Genomic DNA, 12,875 nt, shown 5'->3' on the forward strand with positions numbered 1-12,875 from the left:
ATAGCAAATATTATATAGTTCATGTCACAAAGGATTTTACAGATTAGAGGAGACCATTAACAAATTTATACTAAAATAAAGTTACAGTGATGGTATGTACTAGAAGAAAAGCTACAGGGAGCTGTGAACACACTAAACAGATGGATCTGATTTACTGTTGGAGGTCAAGAAAGGTATTCCTGAACAAGTATTCTAGAAGGCACTAGTATTTGTCTTCCAGTGCATGGTAAACATGTACTGAATGAACAAAATAAATGTTAAAAGTAGCAAATGACTTGAGGACTTAATATCCTGGTAGTAGTACTTGGTAGTAATTTCTAATTGGTAGTAGTTCTTTCTTATCTAATTTAAGAAAAATCATTCGGATTAAACCAGGAGTTTACTGATGTGTCCTTTTCCTAGAAATGATACATAAGTAAGTGTGGATTGATGGCTTAAGGTGGAACCTTCTTTGAAACCCTAGAAAAGACTCCTCTTGACAGAATTGTCACTCAGTTTCACACTAATCCACATCTCCCAATTTACTGCTCAACCCTTCCCCCAAGGAAAGAACCACCTTATTTTCAGACCATCTTTCTTCAGACAACACATTCAGTACACTGTGAGTCAGGTAATAATCCAGTGGATGTGTGACTGAGGGCACCAGGTATGAGGAAAATATTTTTAAAGAAGTAAGGAAGTCACTGAGAGAGGAACTGCAAGTCTCAGCTATCATAGGATAAAGAACAGTGCAAAACTTTTAAGCTGAAGACAACATGGGTTCAAATCACATGTCCTTGGAAAGATTAGTTTATTGCACTAAACGATGCCCACCTCTTTCTAAAATTGGCATTTGTAAGATCTAATGGTATCGTGTACGATAACATCAAGTGCAGGGACAGGAATATAGTGGGATCTTAGTGACTGTAGTAGTCATTGTGGGTGTGACCCCTGGAGCTTATTGGCACTCTCTGTCCCAGTACATGTTGATAGCATCTAACTGCACCGTGATTTTCTGCTTGAGAGCTTTATCTCACCCCTTGCACAGGGTGTACTAGAAGTGCTTGGGGGTGTTATCATTGGCTTTCAGCCAATGACAAAAGGAAGTTGGACCAAAAAATCCCAGTTATTTTCATTTCAAGGAGGCCAACCCTGATATGTGATCTGTACTGTCCCCCAGAAATCCCCAGTGAGATAGAACCTCAGTTGCTCACAATTACAACCTGCTCAAAAACAAACCTTTTATTGGCTTCCTTTTTTTCCATGTCTTACTTGCCGCCTACCAATGCTTAATAAAATCATTTCCCCCAAAAATGACTTGCATTCAACTCCTTGTCTCAGGATTTGTTTCTGGGGGAACACAACTTAAGACGGTGATATTTCTACCAAATATGATTCAAGTGGAGACTGCAAAATTGCTTGTGTAATGAGCTGTGTCTTCTGGTTGACAGGGATTCTTTTCCCATCACATGAAGAGCCCAGGATAGCCTACTAGAGGATGAGACCAAGTGTAGTATGCTACAAGCTGTCCCATCTGAGTTCCCCTAGACCAACGAGCCACTAACCAACCCACTAGCTGATGGCAGTTACAGAGATGGCCCCAAGTAAGACCAGAAGAACCTTACTGTCTTACTAGACTCTCTTGAGCTCAGCTCAGATTACTGATCCACAAAATTGTGAGCAGGTAAAATTGTTCATTTAAGAAATTTACTTTGGGATGGTATGTTACACAGCAATAGATAACTGATATAAAATGTGGTATCAGAAGTGGAGAAATGTAACAAAATCCAAACTATGTGATATTGGCTTTGGGACTGTTTGGCATATGAAGTCTAGGAAAGCAAAGGGGAAATTGTTCCTGAAAAATGGAAAGATAGTGAGAAAACTGCTATAGGAATCTGCAAAAGTCAATGGTTTTAACATCTCAGTTTAGTTCCTCTAAATTCAGTCAATTCAGTCAAACTAGAGAGACAGTATTAAGAAAAATATATATGAAAAAAAAAAGAACTAGATCAGAAGTAAGACACCTTGAATTCTAGTTTGAGCTTTGCCACTATCTCACTCTGTAATCTAAGCCTCTGGTTTCTCATCCATGAAATAAGAGACTATTCAAACTGCATAATTCTCCATCTGAAAGATTGTATTCACTCACTCACGTATCCAGTGGTCATCCTGGATCGGTGTGTAGCTGTAACTACAGTCAAAAGTAAAAATGGAAGTTCAGCAGAATAGTTGCATGCTTTGTGCTAGCTTTTAAAAATAGCACAGGTAACATTTACCATCATGTTCAATTATTTTCAAAACCCCAAACCTGATATAGCCACACCATTTTCCATCTCAGGAAATAAGTCCACTTTTCATGTTGGTTCAAGTATCATGGAGTCATCCTTGACTCCTCTTTCTGTCTCACTCCCCACATGCAATTCATAAAAGAATCCTGGCACCTCCTCCACCCCTTTCAAAATTTCACTTGCATCATCCCCTCTGTCTCCACGCTAATACCATCATTCTTGCCTAGGTTACAGCAATAGCTTCCTAACTAGACCCCCTGTTTCAGCAGTAAAAACCTTATAATTAGCTTCAACATACAGCTAGAGTAATACTCTTAAAATACAAATCACATTACAGCACTCTCCTGCCCAAACAGTGCAATGACCCATCTCACTGAGAGTAAAAACCAATCCTTATAATGACCTAAATAGGCCTCATAACATTGGTTTAGACCCTATCACACCCTAAATATCCATTTTACAACAAATATTTTGTCACTTTATCTACTATACTGAAATAATACTCAATAATGATATCTTATACCTACACATTTAATTTCTCAAATTTTAAATATAATTAATAAAATGCCACAAATGTAATTTAAAGGAGAACTAAAAGGAAAGCAATTTACAGAAAAAAAAAAAAGTGTATAATCTATGCTTAGAAAACACTATGCAAGAAGTAGTAGCCTGGGCATTATAATGAAGAAGTCTGGATTAGAGAGAAGTAAGTAGTTCAGAAACTATTTAGTTTAAGAAGTCCAAGAAAAATGAGAAAGCAGGTAGACATCAGCTCACAAGGTAGTGTTAAGGGTAAATAAGACTGGATCTATTAATGTTTGATAAGAGAAAGAGGAAAATAACTCTAAGTGAAGTGGAGACAACATGATGAGACCAATTATAAACTGTCCAAGTGGAGATAATGAAAATGTATGATATTGCAAATGAGCTGAGCCTAATTTATAACTTGAGGGTGAGAACAGTTCCTTATGCTTTGACATGGGAGAGGAGAGTGACAAAGTAGCACAGATGGCATAGATTAGTCTTGAAATCCCCCTGCATATCAAAGCATTTAAATCAGTTGGCTATTGCCAAACCCAAAACTCAATGGCTTAAAAACCAAGGACTTAATATTTCTCACAGGTTTTAGGATTGGCTGGGTGATTCCTCTACTTGATTCTCCAGGGCTGCCATGGGGCTGCAATCAATGGGAAGGTCAGCTGGGGGAGAAAATCCAAGATGGCATCACTCACATGTCTGGTGATTGGTGTTGGCTGCTGGCCAGTGTGCTTCTGTTCTTCTCTACTTGTTCACTCATCCTCCAGAAGCTAGAAAAACTAGACCCACTTCCTGACATAGCTATATCAGGACAACATTCCAAGAAGACAAAGGCAGAAGCTATAAGCCTCATGAGACTTAAGCTTCCAATTCACACATCACTTCTGCCACATGCTATTGGTCAAAGCAAGTCACAAGGCCATCCCAGATTCAAGAGGTCGGGAAATAGACTCTACCCTTTCAGTTTTCACTACTTTAAAAGACCCTGGTAAGAATATCTATGGCTATCTATGGTAGCAGAAAATGGACGATGAACAAATAAACATAAATTCAAGTTTCTATACACAGATTGGTAGAAATTTGGCGACTGTAACAACAAGAAAAATAATGATAAATAATATAAAACTCTTCCATGGCATTTACAACTTGCCAGGCTCTGTTAAAAGTATTTGCATGTAATAACTCATTTACTCCTCACAGACATTCTTTAAGATAGGTAGTTTTATTATTCTTATTTTACATGTGTGAAAATCAGGTACAGAGAAGGTAAGTCATTTTCCCAAAGTCATGCAGCTAGTTAAGCAGCAGAGCTAGTATTCAAAGCCAAGTAGCCTGAGTTTAGAGTTCATACTTTTAACCCCTATGCCACACTGCTAATTCTTATAAAGAAAGAGGCAGTCCCAAAATACATACTTTACACAATCTGAATTTCTTCTTATTAGGGTACTACAATTTTAAAAATATGTAAAGGACAAAGGTAAATGGTAAATTAAATTCAATGAAATGCTTATATGTCCTCTATCTGTACTGTCTCAAATCTCCTCAGTTATATATTTGCAATTGGTTTAATGTAGTAACTAAACTGTTTTACTAAAACTGTACTATCCACTGTACAATCTTGACTAAGTCATCTATCTGTATCTCCATTTTCTTAGCTGAAAAGTGACAATACACAACGTTCTTCCTGCTTTTCAGAATACTGATGTTAATAATAATACAAGCAATAACATCAGCTTTCCTTCATTGAGAATCTCCTACAAGTTAGGCAGTATATTAAATGTTTACCTACAGGTTCTCATTTAATCATTGAAGTAGACTCGTGGGCTTGACTTTGTTATTTCTGTTCTACAGATGGAAGGTGTAGGTGTCTGTAGAAGTCTTTGGATACAAGTGTATCTGTATCCAAAGCTTAAGCTTTCCCCAATAACACTGCAATATTTTTTCCCATGATGTGTAATTGCCCTGAAAATAAGTGAGTGTTTTTCAACTATCATGGGTTATTATCAAGACAATGTGTATTACTAGAGAAAAAAGCAAGAATAACAAAACATGTTCAAGTGGAGGGGAAACAGCGACTACCTCCCAAAGTGAAGATGAAGGAAGTAGTTGTCTTACCTCATATGTGCTGGTGATGCCAGATCTGTAGAACACAGGGAGAAAAAGCTCTGATGTGAAGATGATAACAAATGCGTATGCAATGAAGAAGAGGATGAAGGATGCCCCAAAGCGGTAGACCTCGGCCGGGGTCCCCAGGACAGTGACAGCAGACATGAAGCTGGCTGTCAGAGACAATGCCACGGGGCCAAAGGTCATTTGCCGTCCCCCAACAAGAAACTCCCTTGAAGTTGCCTTTTTTCTCTCCCTAATGGCAAAGAACACCCCAATTCCAGAGGAAATGACAAAGAGGGCTGCAAAGACTACATAATCCCAAACTTCAAAGTTCTTCACCTCCATGCTGGGAAGTATGAAACCAGAGAGTTGCTCTCAACCTGGTCTCAGGGAGAAGTTCTTTCCAAAAGCAAAGCTCAGTATAGTACACGCTTTTCCAGGAGAGGAGACTGTGGTTGTGTGAAGAGAATGATGACCAGAGGCACTTGTGTAGCACTTCGGAAACCAAGTTGTACTCAGGGAAGATCTCAAAAGTTGACGACAAAGAGGAATCTGGTAGTGGTACCAACAGATGAGAACTTGAAATCTGACCCTGGCCTGGAGCTGTCTTTTCCTCTGCTAAAGCATATGCCACAGAGAAGGAATTCAGATGTGTTCCGAAATTAATAACCACCGGGGGTGGAATGGACTTGCCAGATAACATGCTCTTTAATCTCCTAGACTTTTTTAAACTTAAGGTTAAACATTACTGGGAACCATAGAAGTGATACAAGTTCACCACCTCAGCAGTTTTAATGAGTGAAACAGAATCTGTAAAATGCCAACACAACTATCACCTGTATCTTCCTTCTGAGTAAGGGAGGGTGAAGGTGTGTACCTGCAACTCCATGAGACGGTGGGTGTGGGGGAAAAGGAGTAAAGAACGAGGGATCAGGAGACCTTTGCTCAAGTTGGTGCAAACTTAAGTGAGCTGTGATATTGCTGATGAAATATTTAACCCCTCGGAGCTTCATCTGGAACATGGCATAATAACACCTCAGAGGGTTATGATGAGTCTTTAAGTGTCTCTGACTTTCTGACCCTCTTTATTCTGATAATAATTAGCTATTATGTGTGCTTATAGTGAAGCACCCTGGAACATAATAGAGTTGACTCTCTTTTGACTCTAGGCTTCAGAAAATAAATTTACCAATAATTAACAAATCGTTTGTAGTCCTCAGTTTTATCTTTTCTGTCTCTCCTTCATTTTGACCCATTCACAACTCTTGTACACAGAGGTTAAGTTTTAGTTAAGACCAGGACAAATGAGAGAAAGAAGGTAAGAATCCAGTTATAGATTCTTTTTCTTATGTGCCTTAAAATTATTTCTCTTTTTTATTTTTTTAATTTTACATTGGAGTATAGTCGATTAACAATGTTGTGTTAGTTTCAGGTGTACAGCAATGTGATTCAGTTATACATATACATATACATGTAGCTATTCTTTTTCAAATTCCTTTCCCATTTAGGTTATTACAGAATACTGAGCAGAATTCCCTGTGCTATACAGTAGGTCCTTGTTGGTTATCTATGTAAAATATAGCAGTGTGTACATGTCAATCCCACACTCCCTATCTATCCCTCCCCCCCAGCCTTCCCCACTGGTAACCATAAGTTCATTCTCTAAGTCTGTGAGTCTGTTTCTGTTTTGCACAACAAAGGAAACCACAAACAAAACAAAAAGACAACCCACAGAATGGGAGAAAATATTTGCAAATGATGCAACCGACAAGGGATTAGTCTCCAAAATTTACAAACAGCTCATGAGCTCAATATCAAAAAAACAAACAACCCAATCAAAAAAATGGACAGAAGACCTAAATAGACATTTCTCCAAAGAAGACATACAGATGGCCCAGAGGCACATGAAAAGATGCTCAACGTCACTAATTATTAGAGAAATGCAAATCAAAACTACAATGAGATATCACCTCACACTGGTCAGAATGGCCATCATCAAAAAAATTTACAAACGATAAATGCTAGAGAGGGTGTGGAGACAAGGGAACCCTCCTACACTGTTTGTGGGAATGTAAATTGGTACAGCCACTATGGAGAGCAGTATGGAAGTTCCTTAAGAAACTAAAAATAGAACTACCATATGATACAGCGATCCCACTCCTGGGCATATATCTGTAGAAAAACATGGTTTGAAAGGATACACACACCCCAATGTTCATTGCAGCACTGTTTACAATAGCCAAGACATGGAGGCAACCTAAATGTCCATTGACAGGTGAATGGATAAAGAAGATGCAGTACATATATGTGATGGAATATTACTCAGCCATTAAAAAGAATGAAATCATGCCATTTGCAGCTACATGGTTGGACCTGGAGATTATCATACTAAGTGAAGTAAGTCAGACAGAGAAAGACAAATATCATATGATGTCACTTACATGTGGAATTTTTTTTTTTAATTTTACACTTTATTTATTTATTTATTTATTTTTGGCTGTGTTGGGTCTTCGTTTCTGTGCGTGGGCTTTTCTCTAGTTGCGGCGAGTGGGGGCCACTCTTCATCGCGGTGCACGCGCCTCTCACTGTCGCGGCCTCTCTTGTTGTGGAGCACAGGCTCCAGACGCGCAGGCTCAGTAGTTGTGGCTCACGGGCCTAGTTGCTCCACGGCATGTGGGATCTTCCCCGACCAGGGCTCGAACCCGTGTCCCCTGCATTGGCAGGCAGATTTTCAACCACTGCGCCACCAGGGAAGCCCTGGAATTTAAAAAAAAAATGATACAAATGAACTTATTTACAAAACAGTTATGGATTCTTGATTCTGCTCCTATTAGACTCTGTTTATTGTCCTGAAATACCCCCAGCAAGCTTCTGGAGGACAATTTCTCTACATCATTCATGCTTCTCCTGCCTTCTCAAAGGTCTTCCCCAACACCATCCCTACAAAACCAGTATGTTCCACAAGATCTAGTTCATGTCTATCTTGCTCTGTGGAGCCTTCCCTGACTCACATCTCCTGCTGCCCTCTCCCCCAGCCCCTGTAGGAAGCAGCCTCCCTTGTTACTCACTTTTTACTCTGAGAATATCCTCACTTATTTTAAAGAATCTCTATGTGTATGTCTGTATGAGCCAGTCAGCAGTTGTAGATGACCAACTCATTGAAGGCAGAGGCACAAGGCCTGGTCCAGAGTGCCCAGTATGTAGTTATTATGTAGCTATACATAGTTAGCTATTGTAGAAAGTAAGGAACTCATCCAGAAAGCAAGAGAAGAAAACAAAAGTTATCCATAATGTCCAAGGCCAGAAATATTTCCTATCAAACAGAGGAAACTTTAATTTTGTTTTTGACATCTGAGTAACTGAATGAATCTTTTATTATTTGTTTAGTCTGGGTACTGTCTGCACTCCCTACTTTGATCCATGGATTTGAATTTGACCACACAAAGCTTTGATGGCTGAAATATGCTTTTAGTTGCAAATAAATGTGCAAAAACTCTGCCAGGAGTTGTCTGTGTCCTGTTGTTTAAATTCCTCCTCTAAGTTTACACAGTTGATATAATCAGGGTTAATGGGAAAAATAGGTCTTTAATATTTTGTCTTAACCTTGGCTTTTACTACTTTGTACCATGGGGTATTCTAATTATATAACAGATTTTTATTTGTTAACAGTCTCAGCAGAAAATCAGAGCTCCAGCTTTCAGAAGCTTGACTATTTTATGCTTTAATATTAACATCACTTAAATGTTAATGTTCAATCCACAAGGCATGTGGACAACTTGTACAAGTCTGGTGAATGTTAATTCAAAACACTATTATTACATCAATGAGGTCCCGAGGTTAAATACTAGAAGCTTGTAGCTGAAAAGTTGATGAGTACTGCTGATTCAATTAACCTTCATCAAGAAACAGTATTATCTACATGACTTCCACTGGTCTTGGACTTCAAAACAGTGGGGAAGCAGAGTGGCTAATGGTTCGGGATGTGAACCTCATGCCTCTCACAGTAAAGTATTCCTTGCTTCCAACATTTTGCTGATTATAAGGCACAGCATTAATGTATTGATTTAATTCTCAGTTACTTTCTATTTCTTTACACTTTCTCCCTTTGGTAGTATCCAGTGTCTTCATACTCTCTGTCTATCCCATTGAAACTCACTCTATACAAGGTTCATGCTGATTATAAAGCATAACACCCATTTATTCATAACTTTTCAGGGAAAACAAAAAGCCAACACATTCAATGGCTACATAAGTTAGAAAGTACATCCCTATGTCAGAAATACTAACATGGGAGGAGAACAAAGGAAAATGTGCTTCTTTGGAGAAATCTCAGTATCTCCTGCACCCTCTTGCAGGGGCCTCCAAGGCCACCACCTCTAGTTTATTCCTTTAGTGTAAAGCTGGGACCCTTGTTAGAATGTAAACACCATCACCTGCCACACATACACTCACACACACACACACACACACACACACACACACACACACACTACCTTAACAAGGCCCAGCTACTCAATTACCCTCTTGCCTAATAGGTTAGGTTCATAGTTGTGATCATTAGTAGTCTCTGTAGTGTAAAATAGTTCTGCACCTGGCATAGAGTATTTATAATGGAAAAGAGGAAAACAGTTGGACATTGAATGCTACCAAGGTAAGGGTGGGGGGAAGGGTAAAGAACTGGAAGGATAGGGTATCCAGGGAAAAGAACCACTGTTGCAATATTCCTAATAGCAGGCTATGCACACCATGTTTACGTTGGCCTAGGACAGAAAGGAGAAAAATAGGACAGGACTTGTCCATTTTGAGATTGCATTATCACTATATTACCTTTTCGTGGCTGTTATTTTGTTTTGTTTTGAATTTGGGCAGAGAAGTGGTATGATCAGAACTGTGCCTCAGAGAGATTAATTCATTCTAATAATTTTACATGATGAATGAATTTTTTAATCCAGTGGACATTATTAAGGGTGACTCAAAGAACTCCCCACATGGTAAGTAAGCTGCTTAAATCAGGTTTTAAAAGCAGTCCTCCCCATAAAGTTCTTCTCTCAATGATCATGCCTATCAAACCAACCCCTAGGAGACAAACTAGTGTGTCAAGCTACAGTTGAACAGAAATTATTGTGTTTTTTTTTTCAAACTGCAAAGGGACTGCACCCATTTTTCTCTTCCAAGGGAAATTGAATAATTCCTATCCTGAGGAAGAAAATTCTATATAATTCTTACAGAGACTGATGAAGAAGGGACCACATCCAAGAATTTTATCATGAAAAAGAAAAACTGTAAATCCAGAGTTTCTGCTCCTCCTTTGAGCAGAAGACATGGCCTGGAGCTCTGCTGTAGGAGTCTCTTGATTAGCTGGTATTTTTATGAATATAGAAAGTTTAGGTTTGAGGAGAAAGTGAAGAAGCAAAAACTCTGCCTGCAAATTAATAAATTTTTTTTTTCTTCTTTTACCCTTGGGAATGGTGTTAGAGACATGGCATAGGAGTAAAGACAAGGAAATGGTACACAAATGTGAATGGAGGCAGAGACATTTCTCAAAACTAGTGAGACTGTCTCAGTATAAGGGAGAGCCAAAGGGATTTTAACAATGGAAATAATTAATATTAAATTTATTCTAGCTTTGTTGAGATATAATAACATATAACATGTGTAAGTTTAAGGTGTACAACATGATGATTTGATGCACTTATATACTGCAAAATGGTTACCACAGTAGGATTCTGTAACATCTCCATCACTCCACATAATTACCCCTTTTTGGTGAAGGGAAGGGTGAGAACATTTAAGATCTACTCTCTTAGCAACTGTCCAATATATAACACAATATTATTAACTATAGTCACCATACTGTCCATTAGACCTCCAAATAAATGTTAAGTTTTAGCCATGTTGTGCTGGAGTGTAGTTCCCGTCTTTTCTCCTAACCTTTAGCGAAAACCTCCTGTATCACTGGTATTGTATTCATGTTTTATCATTTAATTAAAGGGAAAAAAAAAATCTGTGTTCATCTTTGATCTCAAAATGGAGCAGGATGACATAATATTAGTGAAGGAAGAGAGACACGAAGGAGATTGAGAACCCGGAAGAAACAAAAATTGGAGAAAGAGCTCCTGAGAGCTTTATGATCTTTGAGGTTAAGTAGGGAAGACCACTTGGTATTCTATCAGAGTCAGGATATGGAGATTTCTTTCTTGTCTTTCTTTTCCTCCCACCCTTCTCCCTCTCCCCTCCCTTCCTTCCTCCCTCCCTTCCTCCCTCCCTCCCTCTTCCTTCCTTCCTTCCTTCCTCTCTTTCTCTCTTTCTTCCTTTCTTTTTCTTTCTTTTCCCCTTCCTTCCTTTCCTTCTTTCTTTTTTTCTTCCAAATAGTAAAGAGAGGAGTGATCTGAAAAGGCTGGAAGATTTAGGGCACCCAAGTGTTGACATTTGAATTTCATTCACATACTCTCACTAGAAAAATGTTTGTTTCCCAAGCCCTGGTGAGATATAGTGGAAAACATCCTTTATCTGCAACAAGGACCAAATTTCTTTCTCCACCCTCTCACTAAACAATCATGTGATTTTTGGACACATTACTGATTTCTCTGGTTCTGAGCTACCACATTTGAAAATGGTATATCATGTTAATAATTAGATAATTAGATTAATTTAAGTAACTAAATTACCTTTTCAAGACTGCTCAAATGTCACCTTCCTTGACCAAACAACCTATTTAAATTGCAAACAACCACATTCTAAATCTCTACTCTCTTCATTCTCCATAAAATGTATCTCCTACTAATATACCATATAATATTTTAAATGTTAACATCTCCCCACTAGAATATAAGCTCCATAAAGGGCTCTATTTTGTTCTCTGAGGTACTCTTAGTACCTAGAAGTTTCTGTCCCATAGTAGACGCTCAACAAATTAAATTATATGACTTCTAGGGGTTTCTTTCATCTTTATAATCTATGTTTAAATCTTGCTTTACTGAGAAAAAAGGAAAACTAAAAGAAAATTTTCCAAGATATTTTTTAAAAAGCTGAAATATTTATCTACCTCCAAACACGTTTTCGCATCTAAATAAAAACTGAAATTTATATTTCATTCTATTAGATTCTCAGAATTCATTATAGCTATATCTGACAATAGTTAAAACTTTATTCATTCATTCTACATACACTTAACAAATTTGAAAAATGGTGATTTGCAAGTTTAAGAGGCAAATTTCAGAGTCCAGCAGAGAACATCATTTAATATTAAAACAGACTAATGGCACCACACATCTACAATAAACAAGTAGAACACTTAAAGTGAATGTCTAGTTGGGAGGGTAATTGAGCGTGAGGCTCAAGGTCCTTCGTTAAACATCCTTAGATACCAAGCAACCTCTCCATTTTAGAATGCCAAAGGGGAAAACCACCAGCATGATCTACTATGAGTTTGATTTTGTTAAATAAGCATAAAAGGAAGGAATTCCTTGTTTGGTTCAGGCCATTAAAATAGAACTTTTGAATAAGTTTCAAAAGGGGACAGAACCTACTATGTGTCTGAGACTTTCATATATCATATCATTTTGGTCCCTTTACAGCTATAAAAATCTGTTAAAATGAGTGTCAATAGTCCTATCTTGCAAATGGAAGAAAATGCACATAGAAGTGCTTTGTCCAAATCAATATCAAGTTCACACAGTCACTAAGCGGTGGTTTTAGCCTCAAGTCTAATTCTAGGTGACTAAAATCTATGCTCTTTGTACTGAGTGTGTCTTACAAAGACAATTTCTACTTACTCACTTTTCCAGCTTTGATGGGGAGACTTTTCAAAAGTAATAGAGAGAAATTTGGGGTTATCTATCCTGTCAACCTGAATGTGGATAATCAACACATCTCCAGCAAAACAGAGCAGTGATAATCAAGGTTCCTTGCGTTGATCCTGTGATATTGTCACATCCTCAAGTATCTTATAAATAAACA

At 38.1% G+C, this 12,875-nt stretch overlaps 1 protein-coding gene across 2 annotated transcripts in view; it reads right to left on the reverse strand.

Annotated features, from left to right (window-relative positions):
• Positions 1-5,573, reverse strand: part of SLC5A12 (solute carrier family 5 member 12) — a 54,729-nt gene extending 49,156 nt beyond the window's left edge. For both annotated transcript variants that reach the window (XM_059929610.1, XM_059929609.1), the window contains exon 1: positions 4,923-5,573. In XM_059929610.1, the coding sequence (XP_059785593.1) occupies positions 4,923-5,261 (339 nt within the window). In that variant the 5' untranslated portion in view covers positions 5,262-5,573. The remainder of the gene's footprint in view (positions 1-4,922) is intronic.
• Between the last annotated feature and the right edge of the window lie 7,302 nt (positions 5,574-12,875).

Source organism: Balaenoptera ricei, chromosome 8, assembly GCF_028023285.1.
Source record: "Balaenoptera ricei isolate mBalRic1 chromosome 8, mBalRic1.hap2, whole genome shotgun sequence".
NCBI classification, from domain to species: Eukaryota; Metazoa; Chordata; class Mammalia; order Artiodactyla; family Balaenopteridae; genus Balaenoptera; species Balaenoptera ricei.